This window comes from Zalophus californianus, chromosome 15 (genome assembly GCF_009762305.2).
Source record: "Zalophus californianus isolate mZalCal1 chromosome 15, mZalCal1.pri.v2, whole genome shotgun sequence".
Classification (NCBI taxonomy): Eukaryota; Metazoa; Chordata; class Mammalia; order Carnivora; family Otariidae; genus Zalophus; species Zalophus californianus.
The window spans coordinates 39159387-39186831 of NC_045609.1; the positions used below are offsets into that span (position 1 = coordinate 39159387).

General features: G+C 57.0%; 2 protein-coding genes and 1 long non-coding RNA gene across 9 annotated transcripts in view; 1 reads left to right on the forward strand and 2 right to left on the reverse strand.

Moving 5' to 3' along the window:
- The window catches only part of LOC113918974, a 39168-nt gene extending 17263 nt beyond the window's left edge, over nucleotides 1-21905 (reverse strand). Inside the window, exons 1-6 of one of the 2 annotated variants that reach the window (XR_003518742.2) lie at nucleotides 21491-21905; nucleotides 20703-20891; nucleotides 19418-19584; nucleotides 18759-18924; nucleotides 15491-15640; nucleotides 14453-14756 (exon numbers count right to left, since the gene is read on the reverse strand). This is a non-coding gene — a long non-coding RNA (uncharacterized LOC113918974). Of the gene's footprint in view, nucleotides 1-14452; nucleotides 14757-15490; nucleotides 15641-18758; nucleotides 18925-19417; nucleotides 19585-20702; nucleotides 20892-21490 lie in introns of those variants that run through there. The other variant, XR_003518737.2, reaches the window with a different exon arrangement.
- A 1791-nt stretch (nucleotides 21906-23696) lies between these two features.
- The window catches only part of ZMIZ1 (zinc finger MIZ-type containing 1), a 235938-nt gene continuing 232189 nt past the window's right edge, over nucleotides 23697-27445 (forward strand). For all 6 annotated transcript variants that reach the window (XM_027593382.2, XM_027593427.2, XM_027593417.2 and 3 more), the window contains exon 1: nucleotides 23697-23988. The gene's annotated coding sequence lies outside the window, so the exon portion shown is untranslated. The remainder of the gene's footprint in view (nucleotides 23989-27445) is intronic.
- Nucleotides 23725-24507, reverse strand: LOC113920513 (translation initiation factor IF-2-like). The gene has a single exon (XM_027590712.2). It carries the CDS (start codon nucleotides 24505-24507, stop codon nucleotides 23725-23727), a length of 783 nt encoding a protein of 260 aa, XP_027446513.2.

Genomic DNA, 27445 nt, shown 5'->3' on the forward strand with positions numbered 1-27445 from the left:
TTCTGTTGAATTCCATTATAAGAAGTTCTAGAACACACAGAACTAATCTATAACAATAGAAATCGAATCACTGGTTCCCTGTGTGGGAGCAGGGAGAGGGATTGGCCAGGAAGAAGCAGGTAGATATTTTGAGGGGTGTTGGAAATGTGCTTTACCTTGAGCTTGGCAATGTTTATACCACTGTCTACATCTGGCAAAACTCATTGAACTGTACCGTTAAAATGTGTGTATTTTGTAAATCGTTCCTCGATAAAATTGACTTTTTTAACAAGGGAGTGATGGGAAGGAGAAAAAGAAAGTACTTTGGGGAGGAGGGAAGGATGGAGTCTGGAAGCTGCAAGGGACCCTCTGAAGAGTTTGAGCACCATTCCAAGCTGCTCTTGTGGGTCCCTGGGGCTGCCTTTTCCTCCTACCTTAGCAGAGGTAGCCCACGGAGAGGGCAAGGCTAGGACCCCAGGCCCCAAAGACCTGATCCTTTGATGGTTTTTTCTTTCAGTTCTATTTGGCGATTATTTTTTGAGCACCTACTGTATACTACTTCCTATGGTGCCAGGAGATTTATTCACATTAATCTCTCATAGACTTTGCAGTCAGGCTGCCTGGATTCCAACGCTGGCTCATGACTGAATAGCTGGATGATCTTGACCACGTGTCCCCCCAGACTTGCCTCTGTTTCCTTCTTTGTAAAGTAGAGATACTCATTGTGTCTCCTGGCAGTTTTTCTGTAGGGATGAAATGAGGTGGTTCTTGTAAAGCTCTTGGCTGAGTGAACTGCTATGTTAGCAATTATGTAGTTGCTGTGTCTGCACATTTGCATGCGTCCTGCCCAGCTCCAGGACTCCAGGCAGACCGCCAGGCTGCAAACCCTGTCTTCACTTCTCACTGGCTGTGGGGACTGGAGGTGGTTTATTCGGCCCCTCTGTGCCTCCGTTTCCCAAGAGGTGGGCATGATAGTGAGCTTCCGTCACAAGGCAGTTGAGAATTAAATGAGCTAATAGAAGCAAAGCACTTGGCTCAGTGCCTGGCACATTGTAAGTGCTTAAGTAATGTTGACTCTTCTTCCTCTTGGTATGAGCATTGCATTTGAGTACGGAATACAGAAGCCCAGAGACGCTGGGCCAGTTGGCCAAGGTCACACAGTAAGTCAGCCAGGACTAGAATCCTGTCTCCTGGCCCATGTGAGAGCGTGTCTAGCAAGGAGGCTGACTGATTGCCCTCTCTCTTCCCACCACACCACATGAGGCCTCCTAGGCCTCCCTCCCCAAACACAAACGAACCTGAGGGAGGCTCAGGGCAACAGAAGCTGGGGCTGACTTCTGTGGCCTGCCAAAGTAGAGCTCAAACTCCTACCTATGGGGGCCCCAAGGAAACCAAGATGGAGCACGTGCTCCCAGAGGCCCGGATACTGACCACCCTGGCCCACAGACAAGGGGTGTCACCCTATCCTTCCAGGCTCAGACCATGTGCCACATCCTCCATGAAGCCATCCATGACTGCCTCCCAAGACCCCCAGGCCAGAAGGGGCCACAAAGAGACAATGTATGAAAGAGTAAAACAAGACATTCCATTGACCCTCAGCTCAGATTCAAGACTCATAGCACTGTGAGGAGGAGTCCGTGGGAGAAAATGCTTCTGGAAGTGTCTAACATGGGACCCAAGCTCTAGAAGTCTTCAGCAAATGTTAGTTTCCTTAAAAGTCAGAGGGAAACTGAGGGGCTCAGGCCTGAGAACACACAGCTCATAAGTGGGAGAGCCGACCTTTCTCATTTCTCCATACCTGCCAAACTCCTAGGGCCCTAATAATTGCAGGATGGGGGAAACTGAAGCCCAGAGGGCAAGTGACTATCCAAGGCCACCCAGTCACTGGCAGAACCCAGACTTGACCCCAGCTCTCCTGACACCCAACTTGATCCCACACACTGAGTCTCGGACTGAGCCGGTAGATGTCACTCCCTAGGCCCAGACCCCATGGGGAGGAAGAGCCCATGGCAGGTCTAGGCAGGGCTGGGGCTGTGCCTGCTGCCCCAGCAGGGGATCAAGACACAGCTTCAGGAGGTCCAGGATGGGCTCTGCAGCTGATCAGGGCTGTCAGACACTGGTGAGGAGAACCAGAACCTGGAGGCTGGAGGCTGAAGAAGGAGGGATGGTGGCTGGGCCATGGGCAGCTTGGGCCAAGCAACGGCTGGCCTGATGTCTCCTGGTACAGAGTTGGAGTCCTCCCTTACTTCCTAGCTGTGCCACTTGCCCAAGTGGGCCTTACTGTCCCATCTGTCCCCGATGTGGGGCTGACAGTCAAGGAGGCATGAAAAAGGCAAGACACTGCAGAGGTTCTTGTCCCTGGCCCACACATTCCAAGAAAGATGTCCTTAGACAATCACACTCTATAAGCCTCAGTCTCTTCATCTGTCCAACGGGGCTAAGAGTACTATGACAGGGGCATGAGGCTCTACCAACATGGATAGCTGCAGGAAATACACCTTCTAGATTTTTCTTTCGAGAAACTAAATTCTGACCATCCCACCTCCATCATCATCAGGCTGTCACCGTCAGCCTCAGGAAGGGAGAAGTTTACCGTGCCCAGGAATAGGGCAGGGCCTTGATCTGCAGTCTGTCTGGGCACTGGGGAGGCCCTCCAGCTCTAAGACGGGGAGCGCCCCACATCCCGGGTTGTGTCCTGCTTCACTGGGCATGAGGCTGGACCCGGCACAGGACTGGTATCCCAGGCATGCTGAGGCCTGTGCAGAAGGCCCTCCATGCTACCTTACAGCATCCTGGGTGAGACGACCAGAGAGAGTACTGGGCTTGGCACAGTTTCTGCTACAGCCCCCACTCCCACACCCCCTCAGGTAAAGGACTGCAAAAGCTTAGTCAGCAGGGGAATAAGCAGTGTAATCTCTGGGAAAATGCTCCTGTACAGAACCCCCTCAGATCGTAGGTGGGGAGTCAGTGGGACTATGAAGCCCATTCTAGGTCTGGCAACTGGGCTACTGTGAAGACAAAGTGAGGCCCTACAGCAGGTACCAGCCTGGTGCTGACTCACAGAAAGGGCTTCCAATCCCCGGCCCCTTTATGCTTTGATCCCTACAACCCCACAAGCCAGGCACTGCAGTGACGAAGGAGAGGCCCGAAGCGGGTAAGAGCCATGGAGAATGTCACACAGCAAAGCAGGGTGCCCAGGGCATCCACTGAGCACCCCCTCCCTGACACCAGGAGAGAGGGCGAGGCGGGCGCATTCCTGGGGCATCTGCTTGCCAGCCTTACAGGTGATGTGGGTCCTAATGAGAGTTAAAATTAGAACTAATTGGGGAAGTATTTTTATTACAAGAATGAGCATGTGGGCAGTAAAGGAACCCAGCATGGCAGGAACAGGCACAGGGCTGGTGCAGAATAGTGTCCTTCCTCTTGTGCAAGAGACTCCCTGCTGGCCAGGAATTAAGGGCAGTGGGGGCGGCAGGGAAGGGCTGCCTTGGAAGCTGGCAGAGAAAGATGTTTGCTATTGACCAAGGTCCAGAAAATCAGCCTCTGAATACAAGCAAGGAAGCCTGGGTGCCTAGGCCTTGGTTTGCCTGTCTGGGAAATGGGTACAATGGCAATCATAAGACTCAAACACTTCCCTCCTGCCAATAAAGAACCTTTGTGAGTGCAAGATTGCTATGGTCCAAATGCTTGTGTCCCCCCAAAGTCCTAGGTTGAATCCTAACCCCTGAGATGATGGTGTTAGGAGGTGAGGAGGTCATGAGGGAGGAGCATGTTGGAATTAGTGCCTTATAAGGGAGACCCCAGAGAGTTCCTTCCACCTTGTGAGGACTCAGAGAGAAAATGGCTAACAGTGAATGAGGAAGCAGGCCCTCACCAGACACAAAACCTGCAGGTACCTTGATCTTGGCCTCGCAGCCTCCAGAGCGGTGAGAAATAAATGTTCAAGCCTCCCAATTTGGGGTATTCTGTTATAACAGCCTAAACAGGCTGAGATACTCTCCATCTGACAAATTTCAGGAGAAGGGGAAGAGTAAAGTTTCCTCTAATGTCCTGGTTTCCTCTGCTACTTCCATCTATGGCTTATCCCCAGGGAAACCCAACCCCGGGTGGTAGAGGATGGTTCATCTTTAAGAAAGCCTGTGATACTCTCAGAGAGACACACGTCAGGGGAATTATTCACTTTAGAAAAAAGGTGCTTCCTTCACAAAAGGAGATTTCTCCCACCCCACTGAGCTCCCTGGCCTTCTGAGCTTCGCTGCCCTGCTCTGGATGTGGGAGAGGCCAGAGGTGTGGTGACGAAAGTACAGACAGGCTGTACCAGCTACTACCCTGTTCTGGGGGTGGGAGGGATTTCTTCACCATAAGTGAGGGCTTGGAGAGAGTTGTCTCAAGGGCTGGGGTTGTGTCAGGAGGCTTGAAGTGAGAGGTAGGAAACCCAGTGGATGGAGTTTAATGAGAAATGGGAACCACGGTTCTCAGATGGGCCTGGATTACCAACACTTGTCAGGGACCCTGGGGCCACTGGGAAGAGGAGGAGCCCCCTCTCACACCTGGCTGTTGGGGTGGCTGGGGTTCAGGACCCCCTTTAGATGCCCTGTTCCTCCTCTCATGGGGCATGACAGCTGAACCTGGGAGAGGCCAAGGGCAGGGAACCTGTCCTGGGCAAGAGTCTGGTGCCAGGCCAGGTGGAACAGTCTCCATGACTCTTGGTGGGGAGAGGGGGGGTCATCTTATTTTTCTGAAAAGGAGGTCAAAACCCCCGTCAACAGCCTCCTGGCTTCCAAGTACTCCTCAACTCTGCTGCCAATGTGATCCTTCTGGAACCTGGTTTTGATCATGGCACTCCCTTGCTCACCCACCTTCAGTAGCTCCCTATCACCTCAGCCATTTTCCCCAGACTGACAATTGAAAATTTCCGAGGCCCTTGTTAAGCAGACAAAGGTTGCTTTGCTTTGCCCTGCAATTGCTGAGTGGAGGGCAGGGCTTTCCGAGTCCATCAGGCTCTCTCAGGGACTCCTCCAACTTTCTCATTTGATAGCTAAGCCATCTGGCACTCAGAGAGGCTAAGTGACTTGCCGGAGGTCACACAGCAGGAGGACTTGAAATTCGAATCCAGCTCTGGTGACTTGGATAGAGTTCATATACTCTCCACAGAGGGGCCACAAGCCTAGAGCAGAAGTTTCAGAAAGCTATGTCCCTTGCCTGAGGAGAGCCTGACAGGTAAGGAAGGAAGACGTTGAATGGTGAGCTCTGACGGCGGCACCAAGCCGTGGGTGGAGCCCAGACTACCAGTCCAGAGTCCCCAGGCCCCAGCGACCCTGGCTGAGCCTCAGCAGCCTGCTGTGGGAAATGGAGAGTAAGTCCCCTGACCTCACAGGTGCCTGTGGGAGTGAGCAGAGAGTGGGTGCTGCCCAGCCCGGAGCCCACACTCCTTGCCTTTTGCACAGGATCCAAAGGCTCAGGGCTGTGGGTGCAGCCTTTGCCAGCCTCAAATCCACCGCGATTCCCCTAGCTGCAGCCCATAGTGGGGCTTTGCAGGCCCAGCAAACAACCCCTCACCCCCTCATCAAATGGAAACTTTTTTAAAGCAACAGAAACCAACCTCTGGGTGCTTGCTCTGCTGCGTGTGCCGGTGACAGGGAAGGAGATCCGCTACAGAGGAAAGGGCTCAGGCTGGGGGTGGAGGCCAGGCAGAGGGGAGAAACGGAGATCTGATAAGGGGGTTCTGCTCATCTGGGCCCAGCATGAGCGGGGGAGGCACCGGGGGCACAGCCCGACTCAGCCCCTGCAATTGCTGAGTGGAGGGCAGGGCTTTGTGGTGCCAGGCCCTCAGACCACAGGGTTCCAAGGCTCAGCGAGCTTCCCCCACCACCACCCCCCAGCGTTGGCTGTTTCCTGGGGTGTCTGCCCTCTTCTGGGCTTTGTCTCCCACCACAAGTTGCTCTGAGAGAGGCAGTGGGTCTGCGCATGGGAATCAGCCAGAGGCTCCAAGGTCAGATCGTCTCTTTGTCTAGCTCTGCAGCCAACTCACCAATGGCCTTGGGCCAGTCTCTGCCCCAGTGGGCCCATGTCCCCCTTCCCCAAATAGAGGTGCTGTCTATGGTAATAGCATCAGGACGTGGGGCTGGCCTGGGAATAGGGAGGCTCCAGAGCATGCGCTTCCTGGGCAGCCCGGAGTGAGTGGCTTTAGCTAGGGTGACCAAGACTGTCGAGTTGAGCCCTGAACGTCTGCAGCCCAGGAAACTCCACAGTCTTCAGGAAACCACCGGTCACCCTTTACCTCTCAAGACTGGGGTTTCCTCTGCTGAGACTCTAGAGGTCATTCCCAGCTCCCTACACAGTGCTTTCCACGACTGAGAAGTGACCTGCCCTCTTGGACAGACTCAACAGCCCATCTGGAGAGACTGGGCACGCACCTGTCCCCTGGGGCAGGCAGGCAGAGTGAGCAGGTAGGTCTCGAGAACCCAGAGGGGGAGCAGGTACAGGGAGACTTGGTGTGGCCTGGGCCTCACAGGAGGAGGCACACTGCGGGGGGGAGGGGGTCATGGCTTCGCACAGCCCGGGGGTGGGGGGGGCAGACTGTGGAGGAGAGTGCTCAGCCACATGGAGGAACCAGACTGGCCCTCAGGGGCCCCACAGTTGAATTTCTAAATCTACTGCCTTCGCTCTTTGAATTCCCCTGGCTACATCTACTGCCAAGTGACTTGCATCTAAACAAACACACAGAAAAGAAAACTGTAACAGACAACAAAGATTTGTCTGTGTGTGTTTTTGTTTTTTTTTTTAAGTGAAGATGGGCTTTACGCAGAAATTAAAAGCCCCCCGGGGGCTCTCAAAGCGGATGTCTCCACACGCCCCATGCTTCCCTGACTCCCTGCGCAGCCAGCCCCAGCGGAGGCAGACCACCCCAGAGAGACCAGCTGGAGGCTGAGCGGACGCCCATGGTCCCCACCCACACTCCAGGCCACCGGGCAGCTCTGCCTGGCACGGCCACCTGCCAAACACAGCCCCTCAAAGCATCTCACCAACAGCTGCAGGGGTGGCCCGGGTTGTCAGCCTTCCTAGCTTCTTGTGCCCAAGAGACCTCACACTTCCTAGCTGGGTCGCCCTAAACCCTTCACTGACCCACTCTGAGTCTCAGTTACCTTGTCTACAAAAGGAAGCCAGCGCGGCAAGGGCAGGAAGACAAGGAGGCCCTGCTCTCACCTGCTGGGCTGCAAGCTCCAGCCCAGTCTCATCCAGAACCATCCACTGGAAGGAGAGGGCCATACAGGGGGTGAGGGCAAGAGGACTGTCAAGGTCACCGTGGCCACCTCTGCTGGGCCTGCTGTTCCTCTCACCCCAGGCACCTGCTGGGCCAAGTCAAAGATCCCTCCCCCCACCACACACACATGCTCTATGAGTTAGATACCCTTGTACTTGCCTGTTCACCATCCTACATTCTCAGGGCTTCTATCCAGAACAGGTTGGTGCTCCCATTTCCTTAATCAATAGCTGACACTTGGGCGGGAGTGACTTGCCCAGTATCCTACTGCAGAAAGCAGAGCACGGATTGCAATCTGGGCTGACAAGAGGTCTGGCTTCTTTCCACTGCACGCAAAGGTCCCACAACCAATGGCCCGGGGCCGGAAAGGGGTCTTTGCAAGCCACCAAGGTTTCCGAGCAGGGGAGTAGCCTGACTGGGTGGGCCATTCGAAGTTGGACTAAGGGCCCTGAGCCTTGGGACCCCAAGACCAGCACGGAGGCTCTGATGGGGGCGGGGGGGTGGGTCGCACAGGGGAGAAAGTGCAGGGCAAGCCTTGCTAGGAGTTCAGACCACCACCCCTCTCAGCCTCTGGGGACTCAGAGGCGGGAAGAGGAAGCCGGGAGGAGGAGGGGTGGGGCTGGGGAGGACACGCACAGCGTGCTCCCAGCATTCCACATTCGCAAGCCACTCGGCAGGCTTAGTGGGGCATCGGCTCACCTCCCCAGATGGCAGCAGCGGCGGAGGCAGGGAGGCTGTGGCTCCCCCAGTGCAACTTGGCCAGTCGGGGCGAGCCCCCAAGCCCACCACAAGGGCCATGTCTGCTCCTGCACCCACTGTTTTTCCAAGCTGATTCCCCATGCCAGATTGATGAACAACGTAATAAAGGGGGCAATCACATTATTCCTGACTGCATTTTAATAAAAATCAAATAAAAGCAATTATGTGAATTTTCAAGAGGATCACCTCTCCTCCTTTCCCCGAGGTAGGAAGCAGAATGAATTCAGGAAATCATTAAAATCAGAAACCCGAGCTGCGCGCCACGGCTGCATTGGCGGCCGCCACACAAAGGCAGCAGGGGAAACCGGCCCCCAGCGCCCGCGCCCGTGCCTCTCTTTGGCTCTTGGAGTGGAAATTCCACCTATGGGTGAAGAAGGGTAATTAAAGGCCAAGAGAGATACTTTGAATCCAAGCTGCCTTTGCCCCTTCAGTACGAACTTCCCGGCTTCAAAGGGGCCTCAGACTGCCCGCGTGAGGGCTCTCCCACCTGGCAGCTCCGGAGGCCTGCAGAGGGCAGGCGCAGGGCTGAGTGGTCCCCAGACAAACACGGCTCTTTCCTCTGTGGGGGGACATGCAGCTCTCAGCCCAGCTAGGGGCCAGAATGCTGGGTGTGGGTGTAGAAGGACGGGGTCCCACTGAGGGGCGATGGGTCCCTGTCCCCCCCACCTGCATCCTCAAAAGCGACACAAGCTTTGTGATTTGCAAGGCCCTTCCTTCCCACCTGATCGGTCATTCTAGCCCCATGTGCCCCTCAGATAAGTATGTTCTTTTGGGGCTGAGGATGCTGAGGTCGGAGGGGGCCCCTGTCACACCCAAGGTCACCCCACTGGTAAAGCAGAGCCTGGACTGGAGTTCGGTTTTCCCCAGGCTGTGAGGCAGGCCGAGGTCCTGTGGTTCAGGTGGTCTGGACACAACACAGTTTGGCTTTGCATGGCATTTACAAGAACAAGCCCGGACCATCCCCGCTGCCGTTTCCCAGGCCCGGGTCTGGCCCATCATCTCCAAACGCTGTGAAGTGAGTGCGTTCATCTTCTCGGTACAAGTTCAGGATGGAGCTTCAGTGGGGTGACGCGACCTGCCCACAGCCCCACAGCTAGAGGTGAGGAATCCTGGATTCACCCGGGGCCATCAGAGTCCAGAGCCAAAGATTCTGACTGCCAAGCCACAGTGCCACCCTTATCACGGGAAAGAGACCTTCACTCAGGACCTCCGGGGTGCAATGGGTGGTGGGGAAGGAAAGGCAGCGATCATCCCTTTCCCTGCTCCCCCCTCCCCCCATTCACAGAGGCTAACCCACGTCACCCTCCCTCCTGAAAGGGCAGGCCAACGATGCTCCAAAAGGAGCACCAAATCCCCCTACAATCATCTTCCTCAGCCACCGGGGTCTTGATTCTCAGATGGAAGGCAGACAGGAAAGCGGACAGCCATAGGGCCCCTTTTAGGGCAGCCTGAGTTAGAGGAGCAAACCGGAACCAGGAGGCAGAAGGCGAGCAGTGGGCAACTGGCACTGCCTCTCTGGGCATGCATGCATGCATGCGTGGACATGTATTTGTGAGTACACACTTGTGCACGTGTGCGTAGAGGCTTCTGTGTGTGAATGTGGGGGTGACCAGTCCCCAGTTTGAGGCTGTCCCATCCCATCCCACTCAGCTCCAAGCTCCCCCCATCCCTGCTGCAGCTAACAGCTATGGCGCCCTCCTACAGGATGCTCAGGGAATGGCACCCCCAAGTGCGTTGGCCAACAGGAGGAAACGAGGGTGCCGGGGAGGGTTCTGGGTGGCTCCTCCCTGTGCCAGGAGTCCCTTGCAAGTAGGGGTTTCTGGCAGGCCCCTGGCACCCGGGACCGAGAATCGGGCCCCAGCATCAGGGCTTCTGGTCTCAGCCTCCCATCTCCCCTGCCGTCCCTCTCTGTTCTCTGAGGCCCTCAGAGGCCTCAACTGGGAAGTGGAGGTGGCACCTGGCTTTAGGGCTAGTGCATGGGAGAGCGCAGAAGGGGACAGCAAGACGGTGTGCGAACCCTCTGTCAGGCTTGTCCCCCCAGTGCGCGGCCAACCCCGCTGGTCTGACACACAGCAGGTCCTCCGTAGGCTTGTGCTGCGTAATACTCAGAAGAAAACAGGCTTGTCCAGGAGGGGGCTGAAAGCAGGAAGAGCAAGTGGCCCAGGGCCTGTGGATGTGGAGCCACGTGTGTGCACACACATGTGTAAGCACTGGTGGACATGTGCACTCCTGTGCCCACACCCACTGACCTGCACAGGTGTCATGCACACACACACACATCAACAGAGCAAATGGGTAGATGCAGCCCCTAGCCCCGGGCAGTCTCCTCCCGGCCTTGCCTCCAAATCCTCCATCCAGACAGGCCTCAGAGCAAACCCAGTGGGACGTTTGAGATCCCAGCCCCTGGAGTGCCACAGGGAGGTCCTTGTGCTGTCACCTTCCCCCTGATTCTGTCTTGGTTGCTCTGGAAGCACCCGCCCCAGTGGGACAGCCAGCTGTGCCTGGGATCTAGGGAAGAAGGCTGCTCTTGGCAGCTACTAGAACATTTGCTCTGGGATAAGCCTGACAGAAGGATACCCAATGACTCAGATGTGGTAGAGGAGGGCACACCCAACTCTGCTGGGGGTCATAGGACGGGGTTCACAAGGAAGGCCTCCCAACAAATGACACCTTGGAGCTGAACCTAGGAGCTGATTTTCCCAAGCAGACTAGATGGAAAGGCATTCCCGGTAAAGGGAACAGCTCAGACAAAGTCATGATGGTATGCCTTGTTCAGGGAATGCCCAGCTGCCCGGGGGGCCCCCAGCCCTGCTTCTGCTGGCCACACCAGGAAGAAATGTCCTTTCAGAACACTCTCTGGGGAGGGCAAAATAGGGTACCACACTGCAGATACCCCCCAAAGCATAATAACAGGTGCAGATGGCAACCCCTGAGGAGGAGGGCACATGGGGGCTCAAGTTACCCTTCAAAGCTCCCCCTGTCCCTTTAAAGAAGGCACTCCTCCTGGGAATGCAGCGTGTGATTCACTGTCTCAAAAGTGGTTAGCCGCGGATCGCACCGTGTGCTCCAACCATTTGTTCAAACGAGGAAGGGAGTCATGACTGAGCTGCAGGTACTGGTTCCCTCTGGGAGGTGTCTGTAATGCTCCAGTTCTTCAGTGTGATGGTCATGAGTGTTCACTGTAATGAGTTTCATAGCTTACAGTCTTTCATATGTATGAAATTGAACGTAATAAACGTTTTAATTGTATTTATGTGCAAGTTTACAGGGCTGTTCTGAAACCGGCTTGGCTGAGATGCCCCTATGTGATTACCTGAGCTTGGCATACTCAACAGGGAGCCCTGTCCTCCGGGGGGGGGGGGGGGCGCAGCATGGGGTCTGGACTCTTGTCCCAGCTCCACTGGGTCCATAGAAGACTCTAGACATTTCCAGAACAAGACCAAGTGTAGCTAGGAAGATAGGGGATGAATGCCCATTCAACTTCCTGTACAGGATTGGACACGTCCCTTCTGCTCTTTGGGTCTCACTGTCCCTTCTGCACAGTGAGGGACTACAGGTGGCCTGTGTCCTGGCTTTGAATCCAGACTCTGCCGATGTGGGACAGGGACGTGGAGCACTCCCTTACCTGTAAAGTGGGACCCCACAGAGCTGATCTGAGAGCTGGATGGCACAAGGGCTCCTTAAGACACAGCTCCTGGCAGGTAGTGACTCCTCCATAAGAGTGGTTTTTTAAAAACTCACCGGAACAAAAAACCCCAGAGCAAACAGGGCGAGATTGGAGGTTGGGAGAGCTATGCTCCAGGTCTGGACCCCACCACTCACTGGCCTGAAGCTTCTGGACTCCTTTTGTCCCTGGGCCTCACTCTGCTCTGGTGTAAAATGGGAACCACAGGGTCCCTTGGAGAGGAGCGAGAATGAGAAAGTTCTTGCAAAGGGGAGTGTGCTGTAAAGGCCAGGGTCAGTAACCAGAGTTCTAATCCCCAAGACCCCCTCCCCAGGAGAAAAATCCCAACCTGCTGCCTGGGGGGCTATGCTTGGGGGCCTCACCCAGGGCAGCCCTAATCTCGGGGCAGACCCAGCGCCTGTTCTTGCTCAGAGTTAGGGGCCTGGGCTGGATCAAAGGCGGAGAGAATTAGCATCACAGAGAGCCCGGGGGAGGGGAGGCCAGGATTAATTTATCTCCTCTTCCTGCTGCTCCTTCTGCAGCCCCTGAGGTTGGGGGAAGGGTAACCAGCCACCCCCAAGCCCCTACCACACCCCTGAGGCCCAGTTCCTGTAGAGGGAGGCAGAGCAGGGCAAGGATTTGGGCGGGACCTGTACAGTGCACACATTCTGGAGTCATGGGATCGAGGGGACAAGAATGAAGATGCCTGGGCCAGAGGGCCATCCGCAGAGGCTGGAGGCCAGGGGGAGGCAACGTGAGTTCACAGATCCCACCAGGTCATTTGGGGGACACAGGAGCGTGTGTGCGTGTGTGTGTGTGTGTGTGTGTGTGTGTGTGTGTGTGTGTGTGTGGAGGGGGAGATCTAGGAGTGTGTGAGGGACACTCTCATGTGTATCTGACAGGCGGTGTGGCCACTAGGTGCCTGGGCGTGAGTGTGTGTGTGTGTGTGCGTGTGGGAGGGTATGCATGTCTGTGGCAGGGTGGGCACACTGCCTGTACCCGTGGACGTGACTCAGTGACAGCGAGACTCATGGGGGACTGTCTCTGCATCTGCACAACCGTGGTGTCCAGTGTGCGGGCATACGTGCATGCGTGCGGACAGAGGACCCGCTTGTGAACTTGGAAATGAGCAGAAAGGAGAAGTGTAAGGGTCCCCGCACAGGGAAACAACCAGAAGGCGTGCAGACTTGCACCTTGCGGGCCCTGCTGCCAAGCTCCGCGGGCTCTCTGCGCCCCTCAGGCTTCACCCTTCCCGCCATGCAACTGCAGTGGGACCACCAGGCTCAACCTGTCCCTGCCTGTTTCCTCGCCCAAGATGGGTGTCATCAGCGTGGTTGTGAGGATTAAATTAGTTAATATAATGGAAGCATTTAAAACAGCCCTTGGCACACAATGAATGCTCCCAAAGCATTCATTAGTACAATTAGCGCTACCTGGAGGGGCCTAGTGGGCTCAAGGCTGGCCGGCCGGAGGGGCAGGGTCAGCCCATAGCCTGCCAGGTGCTGTCCTTGCAGAAGCCTCGGAGGGAGATTGGTTTTAAGCCAGCAGAGCTGGGCAGCCTTTGGCAATGCCGGGAAAATGGAGCATGTGGTGTGGGAAGAATCACGAGGCACAACCTGAGCCAACTTGGCAGGCTTGGCACTCTCTGGCCACGCACATGGAGCTCCTCCCACCCACCCGCTTCTGGCTTCCCATGCCCCCCCCCCCCCCCCCCGCTCCACGTACCTCCCACCCACTTCCTACCACAGGAGTGTCGGGCAGGGCCTCACCAGCAGCCCTGTTGCCTCCTTCTACTGGCTCCCCAAGTCCACTCTTCATGCCCATTCTGCCTATGGGGAAACTAAGGCTCTGAGAAACGGAGGGATATAACCAAGAGGCAGAGCTGGATTCAGGAACCCAGGACTCTGAGTACTCAGAATAGCTTATAAAGAAGCAAAATGCCAATCTGGCCCCTAGGGCAGCCCAAGTGGCTCTCAGTTCTTCAGGGCCTGTCCTGGCTTTCAGAGCCCCTGAAACAGTTCCCTCCGCTTTTTCTGAATCACAGACTGGACAACTAACACACCCTTCCCCATATTCACCTTATCTGCTCTACCTACTGACCGGAACACAGGAGAATGTCTAGACTGACACCTAAGTGAATTCCTAATATACCTCTTCCACCTCTGCACTTTTGCTCCTACTGTTCTGCCTTGTCCCTCCCCACCCAGATCTTCATCAGTCAAGGCCCACTACAAATGCCACTTCTTCCACAAAGCCTTCTCTGATTGCCTAATTGCCTAATCCATTAGTGGCCTCTCGGGCCCCTGCCCCTAGGGACCTAGAGACAATCCTCTCTTCGGCACTAACCACTTTACCTGCCCAGAGGTCCTAGAGGACAGACCAGGAGCTTCTCTGTCCACCGTGACCCCACAGAACAGGACAAGAATGTCAACAGGCCGGGGTACCCCATGGACAGCCCCCCCAATGGCTCCCTAAGCCCCTCCAAGCCCTTCAACCATGGCCATTTAATAGAGTGTCCCACAGCCAAGGCCCTAGAGCCGATTTTCCTAGATTCAAATCGCAGCTCTCCCACTCGCTATGTGACCTTGGGCTTGTCATCTAACCTTTCTGCGCTTCAGATTGTTCATCTATCAGTGGGAGGAATAGTTCCAATGCCACAAGGTTGTTGTGAGAATGAAATGAGTTAGCACGCCTAAGTTCTTAGAACAACACCCTGCACGTAGTCACACTGCTATATGTGTTTACCATTGTTGTTAATATTTATACTGCTGTCATAACCGGGAGGACACACAGCACCGGACACAATCTCTGTCCCCCAGAGATGGGAGTCCCAGACAGGAACAGGAAAGGGGAGTTACACTTCTAATCCCGTTTAACGGTCAGACCACCTTGGAAGGAGTTATGACCCGCCCCACTTTACAGATAGGGAAGCTGAGGCTCCACACGGCAGTAGGAGCTTCCCTAGGACTCACAGCCATAAGCGGCAAGGCTGGGATTCGGGGCCCAGCCGCGGGGCTCCAAAGTCCACGCTCCTTCAGCAAGCCCGCTGCCTCTCAGTCTGGCAGAGAGATAAGCCGAGTACACAGATAACTGTAATCCAAGGTAGAAAGTGATAAGTGGCAAACAGGGACCGAGAAAGGCTGTGGGAGGGCAGGCGCCTGCCTGCCTTGGGAGGGGAAGGGGTGGAGGGCGGGGCAGGCTTCTGAGAGTGGGTGACATCTGAGCGCAGCCTCCAAGGTGGACAGGCCGAGAGAGACTTTCCGCTTGGAGGGTCCAGTGTGAGCAAAGACATGGGTGGCCAGGGCCACAGCATCTAGCAGGTGCCTGATGGGTCACAGAGGCCCAATAAATATTTGTGAAAGGGAGGGAGGAAGGAGACGCAGAGGGGGAGGGGGAGTATACCCTGACCCCACTTGGCCCAGGAACTTTCCCTGTCACGGGGAGACAGAATCAATTCCTCCTACTCTCTGAAGGGCTTCATGGGGGCCCAGGGGCCCCCTTGTCCTATGACACCCCAGAGAAGTAGCTCAGGACCTTCACGCTGGAGCTCCTGAGAATTAGATGTTTCACTCAATACCAGGAAGAAATTCCCAACACGTAAAGCTGGACAGGGCTTCTCTGTGGGGCAGGCCAGTGGTGTGTTGGAGCCGGCTCAGACCGGCTCCCAAGAGGCGATGGCTAAATTTTCTGGAACTCTGTGAGTTGCGTGATGTTAAGTCAGAGGCTTGACATTGGCCACAGTGGGAGTATTTACACCATGGAAATCGGCAAACGCTATCCATCAGGTTTTCCCCATTTTGGAGAGCCAGATGTTAAGCACTTACCAGCACATCACTGAGCAGTGTCTGCCATGTGAGGGAGCAAGCTCCCCATTCCCAGAAGGATGCAAGCAGAGATAGTCACCTCCCGAGAAGAATGAGACCTAGGGGTTCTCGCTTCGATGACCTCAGAAGCCCCTTTCTGGCTTCTGAGAGCTGATGAAAAGTCAGGTTTGAGAAAAAATTAATCAGAGTAATTATTCATGCTAGGAAATCATTAACCACTTGACTGAGAGGCTGGGAGTAGGGCAGGAACCCGGGGAAATGTGTAAGGTGCCACATGTTTGCAGATTTCACAGGTAGAAAGCCTTGTCCAACATCGCACGGGGTGTTGGGGACAACACTGGGACCAGAACCTGTGTCTCCAGCCTCCTGGCCAGGGCTCCTTCTGGGGCATATGCGCTGGGCTGGTGGGGACAGGGACACCTTCCTACACAGTCTGTTTGCTGTCTCTCCTCCAACAAACTATAAGCTCTGTAACAGAGAGACCCCATCTGTTTTGTTCACTGTCGGATCCCCAGTGCCTAGTTTTGTGCCTGGCACATTGCAGGGAGTCAATAAACATTTGTTAGATGAATCAGTGTGTCTGGGATCCCATCCTGGGGCAACATTTGATGAGCCATCCTCTGAGACCATTACCACTCAGGTCCCCATGCCTGCTTAGTGACATGGAATCAGAAGACCGGGTTCAAATACCAATTCTGCCCCTTCCTGTAAGACCTTGGCCAAACCACTGGGCCCCTTGAACCCTCAGTTTATTTCTCTACAAAGTGGGTTGTGCAATCTCCGCCTGCCTCTTGAGGCTGCCTGTGGCACTCAGGTAAGACATAAAGTGCTTTTTACAAACTCCAAGGTGCTATACCCAGAGCAGGAAAGGGGATGCTCGGGAAGCTGGCTTTGATGGCCAGGCCAATCCCCAGTGCACATGGGATGGTGGCCAGGCTGCTGCTCTCTTTGGGCTGATGCTTGGGGTAATCTGGGTCAGACTGGCTCTTTGGAGAACAGAGGTGGGGGATGTTGCCAAACGGAACTCAAGGTTCTAAAGGGGCAGGGAGGGGAAGCTGAAATGAAGGCAGCAAGGGAGAGTTTGGGGAATCCTCTTCCTCCAAAGACCAAGTCTCTTGGAGCAGAGGCAGCAGGCAAACCAGGAACTTTAGAAAGCATTTTTGTGCCTGCAGAGCCGTTTGTTGCCACCAGCACCCTAGCCCCCGCCAGCCCCCACACCTTCCTTGCTGCAAATTGCCTTAACAGGTGAGCTTGGACTGGCACTTGCCAAGTCAGGTGGGGGTGGGATGAAAAATCCTGGTAGATTCTGAAATCAAACCAGTGTTCCAAATGATGCCATGGAGAAAGGATTTCTGCCACTCTCCTAGACAGGCATCCGAAGCCCCCCGCCTTGGTAGAGTCGGGGACAGGGAGGGGGTCCAGCTCACTCCACGTTGTGGGTGATGAGGAAGGGGGTGCTAGTGCTCCACAGCCCTCCCAAGTGGCATCTGATTTTTGCAAAGGGGGTGAGGGCAGCGGGAGACTCAGAGCTGGGGCCAGGGAGGCAGGTGGAGAGGGTGCCCATGGAGGGGACGAAACGTCAGCCTGGGCCCCCGGGGGGAAAGCAAAATAGAAAGGCCCTGTGTCAGCAGCCAGGCCCCTGGCGGCCGGGCTCTCGGCTCCATTCTGTTCAGCGGGATTCTAGTTGGCACCAGCTGCAGTCAGGAACAATGCCTGGATTTCTTTCTTTCTTCTTCTTTTTAAAAAAAAATTTAATAGAGGGGAGAGAAGAACCAGAGCCACTCATTGAACAGCTCAGCATCATGGAGGCATCTGGGACCGTGTGTCCTTGAAAAACAGCACAGACTCAGGGACCCTACAGCTGGCTGCAAGGTGCAAGAAGGCACATCATACTGGGAGCCTGGGGTCCCAGCCCACTGCTGCCTCACACTCGCTGTGTGACTTGGGCAGGGCCATGTCTCACTCTGATTTGTTTCCCCAGCAGAGCTTGCCTCCCAGACCCCACTCAATGCCAACTCCTCTCCTTCCCCCAAACTTTTAGAGTGGTATTTGATGGGGGCAATCCTTTCTGATAGCCTATGAGCTTCTGGAGGGCCGGGTCTGGCTCATCCTTGTGTGTCCCTTGCATCTCCCACTGTACTTGACCACCTGTTAGTCACTCAGGTACTCTGTTGGGTGATGGGATAGAGCAGTGAGCCATCTTCTGGCCCACAGTCTCAGCCAGGGAGGAGACGGGTGCACATCAAAATAATTTCCCTGTCTAGGGAGGTGTCATGCTGGGCAGATGAAACTCCCTGTGCCTCAGTTTCCTCATCTCTAAAAATGGAGACGTTACTACCACTAATAACAATCAGCTCGTGTGAAGATGAAAGGAGTTTGTGTGCATGAGGTACTTGGTGTCTAGCACACTTTAATATGTAATCGTTATGATGATAATGCTGATGCTGAAGGCAGGGGCAACAGCATGTGGGGGCTGAGACCAGGTAGACAGCACATCTGCTGGAGGTAACGGGGCAGGCCTCTGAGCATGTGGCCATGGATGTGGCCTTGAAGGTTGGTAGAGGTGTGTCCCAGGAGGCAGGAAGAGCATGAGGAGGTAAGAGCACGTATAGAATGCTGGCAATTCTGAAAGCCACCCAGCATGGCCACAGGCATGGGGCCCTGAAGCGGGTATGAGCCTTGAGGCCGGCAAACTGCTGTCCAGGTGAGGAGGAGAGACATGGAGGCTCTGAGCTCTTCTCCCACCCCCTCCAGTGCCAGAGAGGAGGCACTCCCCTCAGGGTGCCAGAGCTGGCAGGATAGACGGAGGAGGCTTGATCCTCCTCTGGCAGCTTGTTCCAGGTCCTCAGGAGTGCTGGACCTCCTAGCTCCCAGATGGCTATCTGGCAGCGCCAGAGCAGAGGAGAGAGTGCTGGGTCGGGACCCCTGGCCCTTGTTCCCACTCTGACACTTCCCAGCTGTGTGGCCATGAGAAAGCCACCACCTCCTTTCGGGGATCAGTTTCATCACTGGAAAAAGGGCCATTGCAAGGCTCAGAAGATTAGCGGTACCTTGTGAAGCAAGGTGTTAAGGTCATGACCTACTCACAGCCCTGGACGGTCCCCTCTGAATACACATGTTTTCCTTTCCCTACAAAGCCAAAGGAGACCCTGGAGGGCATTCCCCAAAGCAGGGCCCCCCTAAACCCTGAGGTGCACTATAGCTCAAGGGTCAAAAAGGCTTAATCAAAGGCAGAAGTACCATTGAACATCCCGTGTCCCTCTCCTACCTGACAGATGGGGAAACAGGAGCACAGAGTCTGTGATGCACTCACGACACATGGCAAGCCGGGCAGTGGTGGGCTGGGAGCGAAGGTGTCCCAACTCCCAAAGCAGGCTCTCCGTTGACTCTCCCAGGCCTCCCAGCAGAAGAAGGGGGTGGCGGCTGAGCTGGGTCTGGAACCATGGGGCAGAGGTCCATGATGGGAACTGAGAAGATAGCATACCTGGTGGAAAGGCCTGGAGAGCCAAGGCCAGGAGGCTGGGCAGGTGTGGCCTCGGAGAATGGAGTGGGCAACCTGACTGGCATAGAGGGAGGAGGCAGCCCAGGGGCACCTGTTGTGCTGACGGGCACATCTGCTCTCTGCTGGGCCCAACCACCCACCTCTAGACATACAGCTGCCTCAGAGCTGGGCAGGGACCAAATGCCTCCTGGATCCACCAAGGTGTGAAGACTAAATCTACTCCCCATGACCCCACTACCATGGGAGGGGACCCGATCATTCCCTGGCAGGTGAGTGAGTCTTCCCACCATCCACCCCAGAGGACTCAGAAGGTCACCTTGTCTGCACCATAGCCTGGTGAGGAATGAAGGCAAATCCCCATTCTCAACCCTGAGGTTCAGCCCCACCCACCGAATAACTGTGAGACCTTAAGCAGGTCATTTAACCTCTCTGAGTCTTTGTCCTCAGTGGGGAATTACACCTTCTGGCTTTTGTGGAGAGGATGGAATGAGAAATGCCTGGCAAACAGGAAGCTCTCGATGACAACAACAACGTGACATTCCTTTGGCCCTTTTAGTCCCTGGGCTCCCTTCTGGGGAGGGAGGGGTGAATCCTGGAGACAGAGAAGGCAGCCCTGGAGAGGTAGGAATTCACCCCCACATATGCCAGTCCCCTGCTCCCCCAGCCCACTGAGGGTCTCCAGCCCAGGAGGCCATAGTCACTGCACCCTGTACAGGTCCTCTGCGCCCCCAGGATCTACAGCCCCTTCCCACTGCCTTCCTCTCGGCCTCCCAGACCTCCTGCTTCCCCACTTCCCAGGCCTAGGCCTAAGCAATGGCCTTCTTTCCTGCTGATGGTTCCTGGAAGGCAAGGCAATTAATAAAACGTAAGTCTACTCTGAAGGTAGGTGTGGGCAGGACCCCGCATTGGCACCCACAGGCCGGCCCCATGCAGCCCACACCCTCCTGATGTGGCCCTGAGCTGCTGGGCACTGAGCTGATGGGCTCCTGATGGGCACTGAGCTGCCTCCTGATGTGCACTGAGCTGCCTCCGGAGCCATGTGATTTCCAGGCCCTGCGTCGGCTGAGTGGGATCTGTCTTCCAGTTCTCAGTGGCTGGGAAGTGAAAGCACTTTCCCCTCTGTTTCACCCCCAGATCTCCAGGCCCACAGAAGCCAGGGCCAGGAGGGTGGAGGCTCAGGACACGTAATCCCCAAAGAAGCCCGGCCACTGCCATGAGACCTTACCCTTGGTTTAGAGAAGCCCAGAGAGGACTAGCAACTTGCCCAGGACCACACAGAGAGTCTATGGCTAAGGAGGCAGAGCTGGGCTAAGATGTCAACAGGAAACTTTGTTAATGAGAGCCTGAGGTTGAATCCTGATTGACCAAGTGACTCAAAGTGCAGTTTTCTCTGAAGGGGAGATAGTAATAGAGCATCTAACTCAAAGCAATGTGAGGAGAATCTAGTGAGCTAATGCTAAGAGGCCCTTGCCACAGTACCCAGCACACAGTAGGTACTATATAAGTCATAGCTTCTTTCCAGACCTCACAGGGATCCAGTCTGCCTTGTTATTTCCCTGAAAGATGAATAGAGATAGCAAAGGCCTGAGTCCCAAGGACTGGAGGCCAGGATCCCCAGGAGGCCTGGGCAGACCCAGAGCCCAGGTGAGGTTTCTCAGACTTGCTGCCATCAAGTGTCATGCTTGCTCAGGTAAGAAGAGTTGAAATTACCCTTCGCTCAGGCCTGCTTTGTATACTGGGCTTGGCTCCTCTGCCCTCTGCAGTAGCATGCTAGTTTTCAGATGTAAAGGAAATGGGGGTCGGGGGTATCTTCTGGACAGGAGCTTTTGAACATGAGTGATCACCCCCAAGGCTGCCTCCATTCCTCATTTCCTGGAGGTGGTGAGCCCATGTCACTCACTGAGGAATTTGGACAGAAATGGTGAGAGGAGAGCATCCTGACCCATCCTGACCCATCTAGTTCTTGACTGAAGCTGGATTCTCGTCCTCCAGGCTCTTAAACCCAGAAACTCTGTCCTGACGTTTTGGACCTGGGGTGGTGGGGGCAGGCGTAGCTTTCTGGCGCTACAATGCTATAGATTTCCCAGGGGGAGCAGCTGGGGCTCCAGCCACCACTCAGCCAGCTGAATTACACCTTCCAGCCCTGGGTCAGGCCTTCAGGGGTTTCCCGGGCTACCCCGTGTCCTGACTTAGGAACCTGGGCCACCCAGAGGCCGAGGGGGAGGGGCTCAGGAATATACTCCCACAGGAATGTACTGGGACCATGCTTCTCTTGTGTGCTGAGAGGTCTGGAAGGCTCTCATGCCATCCACCTTCCCCAGGGGTGCTCAGCTGCCACCTGTGCAGGAACAGCTGCTTGAAAACAGTCCATATGACAGGTCGAAAGACTGAGGCCCGGAAAGGAGTGCCTTCCCTTGCATCTAATGGCACTGGGCGGCAGAATTTCCCCTGGGAATATCAAGCAGTTTCCCCGCATCCCCTCCCACGCCCCTGTGGACCTGAGCTGTAGTCCTCTGAGCCCTCAGGAATCCAAGCTGAGTTCGCTGGCTGTCAGACTAGCAAAGCCCTGAGAATGAATTCAGGGCTGGCAAATTCGTTTTGCTTCCTTTCCCTCGGTGGTGGAAGGAGTGATCTAGCCGGCCCTGAAGGAGTTCAAGCCGAGGTCAGAGATGCCCACTGAAGGATGTTTTTAAATAGGGTGGGGGGAGGGTACTCTGGCCTGCCCCTCACGCTGGCCCAGGGTCGGCGCTGATCACTGCCCAGAAGGCCTGGACGATCCTCGAGTCTGCGTGGCACGTCCGCGCTCTGAAGCGGACCTCGTCAATCAGGCAAAGGCCCTAGCGGGTCCAGGACGTCTTCCGCTAGTCTCAGTCCCCGGGGGAGACCCCCGCCCGGGCTGCCTCCGGGTGCCCGCACCCCCCCCCCGGCGGAGTCATTGTTCTCTGACGTCACGCCGCGGCCCCGCCCCTCGACCCTCACCACCTCCCCCCCTCTCCCCACCTCCGGCTCCTGGCGCCCGAGACCCTCGCAGCCTGCAAAGCCCAAGCCTTGCAGGGCTCCCCCCGCGGCCCGGCCCGGGCTGCGCCCCCTTGCGCTCTCCCCAACTTGCCTTTGTTATTCCAGCTCCCTTCCTCGCCTCGCCTCCGACACCGCGGCAGACTGCAAAACACGGAGCGCGGAGCCGCCGCTACACCTGGAATCCGAAGCGGGCGCCGGGCCGAAGCCTCCCCCGCCTGTGCAGGGAGGAGAGTGCTTGCGTGCGCGCGAGTGTGTGTATCCAACCCGTGCCGCGCGGGCGCCGATTATGATTTGGGACTGAGGGTGCAGCAAATCACAAGCGGTGTGGGGGGTGGTTCTGGGTGTGAAAGAGGGAGTCGGGGAGGATATGGGTTTGTATGTGTACGTGAGCGTGAGGATTTAATGAACAGGGGAATGTTTCATGTTTTTGGGTTTTTTTTTTTAGTGTATTTGGTTGTACAGCGATGTGTGTGTGCCATTGCGTGTGTGTAAATGTGCTTGTTATGACCGTGTACACGGGTATATTTGTAAGGGCAAGTGTACGTGTGTGCGTGTTTGTGTGTGGGCGCGTGTAGAAGCGTGTTTGTAAAACTGAGTGTGGGCGCGAATGTGTGTGCTGTTTGTGTAGGAGTTTCCGTGTGAGTGGCAGTGGACGAGAGGCAAGGTGGGTGCGCACTTAAATGCTCTCGAGGGTGGCTCCGCGAGGGGAACCCCGCGAGTGGGTGCACCCAACTGCGCCTTGTGAGCGCGGTAGCTCTCCGCGGCCCCTGGCGCAGTGCCCAGCCCCGGACGTGGGACTGGGTCTGGGTCCTGGCGCCCCCACCCCGCCCACGTGCACTGGGCCTGGGGAGCTCGGGACCGGCCTCGGGGAATCCACACGTCCCTGCACCCGGCAGGGTGCAGACAGTTCGCACTGGTCCTTCCCAGTTGTAGGGGGCACCGTGCTCCAACCTCCCCCAACGTCGCCCTTGGTGGTGGTGGTGTGTGTGTAGGGGGGTGGTCCTCTGCTCACCACACCAGTCAGTCCCCGGGCTTTGAGAACAACCCCAAAGCCTCCTCCGGGGGAACGCTTGGGCGATCCTTGCTAGCAACTCGTTTGCCCCCAAATAGGGTACCTGACAGCGTTCCCGGCCCCAAGTGCACTCTAGTCCCGGGCGCGCGAACCAAGGGCGTGCCGGGGGTGCCGGGTGGTTTTTGCCCCCTCCCCGATGGGGTCCCTTCCTAGGCTCAGCATTTCTCTCCTACTCTAAACTTGCAGGAGCGGGGAGGTGGGGGCGGGCAGGGAGAAGTGGAGGAAGGGGTAGAGAAGAGGGAGGTGAGTGACGGGGTGGGGGGGGTGACGCGCGAGGCTCTTCCGAGCCACAGAGGGGGGAAGGCTTGGAGAGGGCCGGGACCAGGGAGCAGGGAAGAAAGAGCAAAAGAAAGGAAAGGCGAGGGAGAGAAAGAGGCGAAAAGGAAAGAGGGAGAGTGAACGGCGAGAGCGCTGAGAGAGCGAGAGCCGAGCGAAGCTGAGCGCTGGCGGCGGCGGCGGCGGAGCCACGGCGCTCCGTTCCGTCCGTGGTTCCGCGCCTGCTTTTGCGGGCGGCCGGCGGCGCGGGGCCCTTTGGAAATAGAATAGCCAATGTAATCTGACACTTCAACTTGCTCGGCTCCGGGCGAGTTGATTCACTTACTCACCCCCTAACGCCGAGTTCCTTTTCACTGTCTGTGGACATTAAAAAAGCGAGCGGCGGCGGGCGCCCGGGAGAGCAGGCGAAGGGGCGGCGGGCGGGCGAGCAGCGACCCGGCGGCGGAGCGAGCAAGCAGCGCCGGCGCAGCGCGGTGACCCCAGCCCGGGTCGGCGCGGAGCAGGAGCCGAAGCGAAGCCGTTCTCGGCGCCCTCGCAGCGCTCCTCCCGGCCCGAGCCGGGCCTGCCCGGCAGCGGCCGCGGCGGCAGCGGCGCGTCCTCCAGCGGCGGCAGCGGCGCTCGCAGCGCCGGGTAAGTTTGGGTCCAGACCCGGGCGCCCGCTGGCCCCGGGCCTTCCTCTCGCTCCCCGTGGACTCTTGGGGTGCGAGCGTGGGGCGCTGGGTGCTGGGGGCTTTTCCCTTGAAGGGTCCGACGGCGCCAGGCAAGCCCGGCGAGCGGCGGCGGCCGAGCTCCACTGCGCTCTGCTCCGCGGCCCGGGGCCGAGGCCCAGGCGACCGGCGAACGCCCGGCTGAGCGGAGCCGGCTTGGGCTGCGCGCGGGGGCCGAGGCTCTTCGGGTGTGCGGGGCGTGAGTAAGGTTGTGCGCGCGCGGACCCTGTGCCCGCCTCCTGCCGGTGCGCCTCCAGCCCTCGTTCTGTACACCCGGGCAGGACCGGGATTCGGGCAGGGAGGGAAGGACCCGGGTAGGACCACCTCGGTCTCCCTCACCTCGTTCGGGGAGACGCGAAGTTGTGCGCCTGTGTGTACGAGAACCGCCGGAGACGGCGCTGGATTTCGGGGTGGCAAGGGGTGGTGGTGCTAAGTTGTGCATCTGAATTTCCAGGGAAAACACACACTTTGGCAAATAGGAGGTGGAGGCGCGGTTAAGTTGTTTGTGTGTGAATTGCCCGGGGAGACGCGGCGCAGGGTACTAGCGGGGAACGCCGAGGGGGGTGTGTGTAGGGGCTTCCCGGAGGTCTTGAGAAGCCCGAGGGGCGTTAAGGCCATCGCCTGGACGGGGCTGCCCCGGCCAGGAGGGGAGCCCAGAGGGAAGATGTGCGTGTGTGCGCGCGCGCGCGTTGCAAATACGAAAGTAATTTCTCCGTGTTCTTTCTTCCTCTCCGTCTCCGGCGGCGGCGGCGGCGGCCGCGGCCCCGGGGGAGTGGGAGGCCGGCCCGGGCGGAGGTTGGGGGGCCCGGCCGGGGCCGGAGCTGGGGTGGGGGGCCGGACTCTGGAAGCTTGTTTCACATTCCTGGCGTCTGGGCAGGGGAGAAAACAGTGGGGAGCGCGGCCTCGGCGTCTGGGGCGCGGGCAGCGGGCGCGCGTCGCCCCCTCGCCGGGGACATCTGTCCAGGAAGCCAGGCGGGCGGGGAGAGGGCGCGGTGCGGAGGGCAGGCTCCCCGCCCCGGAGCAGCGGGGGCGCGAGCGAGGGGCGGCCGCCTTCCCGGCCATTGTGCGCCAGCAGATTTTCACGGGAGACTGCCCCGGAGCCGCCGGAGAAGGCCGGGAGTCGGCCTCAGCCCCGGGTTTAAAAGACACTCCAGGAATGTAAACAACCCGGGCAGGAGGGCGGGCTGGCGGGAGCGCGCCAGGGCAGCCGGCCCGGGCCCCCCACCCCTCCCTGGGGGACAGCCCGACGGCAGGGCCGCCCAGCCCTTACCCCTCTACCTGCCGCAAACTTTTCCCTCCTCCGCCTTCCCTTCCCACCTCGCCCCTCTAGCGAGGGGGGCACAGAGCGAGGGCATCTCCGGAGGCTGGGGCTCTGAGCGACTGACACCCGGCGCCTGACCCTGGAGGCCTGGCGGTCCGGCCCCTGCTTGGGTGTCCCGAGTCGGGGCTGCTCCGGCTTGGGAGCCGCAGGCTGCTTCCGTGGGCAGTGCCCGGAGTAACTGGGGCTCTGAGAGCTGCCTGCCTGCCTGCCTCTCTCTCCCCCCTTCCCTCCCTCCCTCCCGCTGCTCCTTCCCCACTCTCCCCCTTCTCCTCTCCCCTGACTGCTTTTCCAATGCCTTGACATGAGGGAGGAAGATTTAACTTGGCAGCCCAAACAAATGTTCTCTCAGAGGTCCTCCAAGAAGCTGGCGGCTGGGCTGGCAGGGTGAGGGCACTGCTCGGCCAGTCTATTCCTCCTCCCTGCTCTGCCATGGCCATTTGGAGCCCCCTGGGTGCACAGCCCAGGGCATGGGAAGAGTAGAGCCCAACCCTGCAGATTTAAAAGGGCAGTGAGAAGCCGCCTGTGGAAGCCCCTGGCTTGGCGCTGGGCAGGAGCCGCAGGGAGCTGCCTCCTGGTGCCAAGGGTTTTCTGGAGGATTTTCTTGAGCAACAGTTTGTCTCCCTGCTGCAACCTGGGAACAGGGCCTGGTAGACCAGAGGGTTAACCAGCGCTGTCTCCTCCTCTCCTGTGGGTGTGAGGACAGGCTGGTTACACAGGGCAGGGCAGAAGGCCAGAGGCTGTTCGCAGAGGTGCCTGTGTTTGCTTATTATTGTTTTTTTGAAGGGAGAGATAAAGAGGCAGGCGCTGTGGTTGGAGAATGGGCAGCTTGGCTGGTGTTGAATTCGGACTTGACTTCGCTGGCGTTGGTATGGTCCCGGGAGTTTAAAAGTTGTTTGTAAGCTACCGGGGAAGTTTAGACCAGGGGGCGAGCCCCTAGCTTTCTCTGTCCTGGCTGCTTTTTGAGGAGATCCAGAGCAGGAGTTGGGGTGGGAGGGGGGAATTCCTGGCCCTTTGCTTCCCCTCTGCCTGGCCCTGGTGGTGTGGTCTGTGAATGCCCCAAGCCTCGCACTGACCTTTCTCTCATCAAGTTGAGGATGTTGAAACACCAGCATCAAACAAAAGACACATTGAAAGCCCTATCTGCCACAGAGCACGTGTGACTTTGGGGCCAAGGGAATGCATCTGGAGGGAGATGGTGTTTTCTTCTAAGTTTTATGATTTCGGTTGGGTTTTGTTTTTCCCAAAAGGACAGAAGCATCTCCTTGTCCCAAGTCACGAGGTTATGAAATGCTGTTTTCACATGTAAATCTCAAAACTTTAGAGTTTTGAGAGTTGGTGGCAGGGACTAGAGCTGGGGTGGTGGGGGGGGCAGAAGTAGGGAGTTTTCAAGAGTTTTAAATGGTTTTTAGATTGGGGTTTTGAGGCATTCGGGGTATGGCTCACAGAGAAGAGTTAGGAATGAGAAATTGCCGGACTTCTGGAAAACTTTGATAACTAGCCCTGTCTTTGCAAAGGAGGATTTCTGGCTTCTTGGTGGGGACAGTATGTCCCTTTTTCCTCCTAAGGAAAGAAGGGAGGAGGGTCCTCATTCCTTTCGTGGCCAGGAGCAAAGTGAAGAAAGGTCCAGAGACTGTGGGGTTTGGCCACAGAACCACAGGTTCTCTCACACACACACTCCCCTTGCAACAGTAACACAACACTTTCTCCATACCTGGCCCCCAAAGATGTGCCCCCACATAGGACAAGTGCCCACCAGCGACTCATCCTGGAAAATTGCAGGGGGAAAGCTCCCACTGAGAAGAGCTGCACGCTTCACTTTTTCTCTGATTGACAGAGATGGTAGATAAGGAAGGCAGGCACTTTGAGGCCTACTGTGTCCTGAGAGTCGTGTCACAAGAGTACCCGTGTGTGAAGCCACGGATACAGAGTTCTCAGGCCTTGGCTAGTGTCCACCAAGCAGCCATGACCCTGGCCTCAGGGTGAGGCATCGTTGTAAGAAATTTGGGCACCAACAAGTTAATTTCCGGAAGCTTCTCTGGGCACTCTGTCACAGAACCAG

Coding starts and splice junctions, on each gene's coding strand:
- LOC113920513 (XM_027590712.2), bottom strand. CDS start 24,507: ATGCACAACTTAGCACCACCACCCCTTGCCACCCCGAAATCCAGCGCC.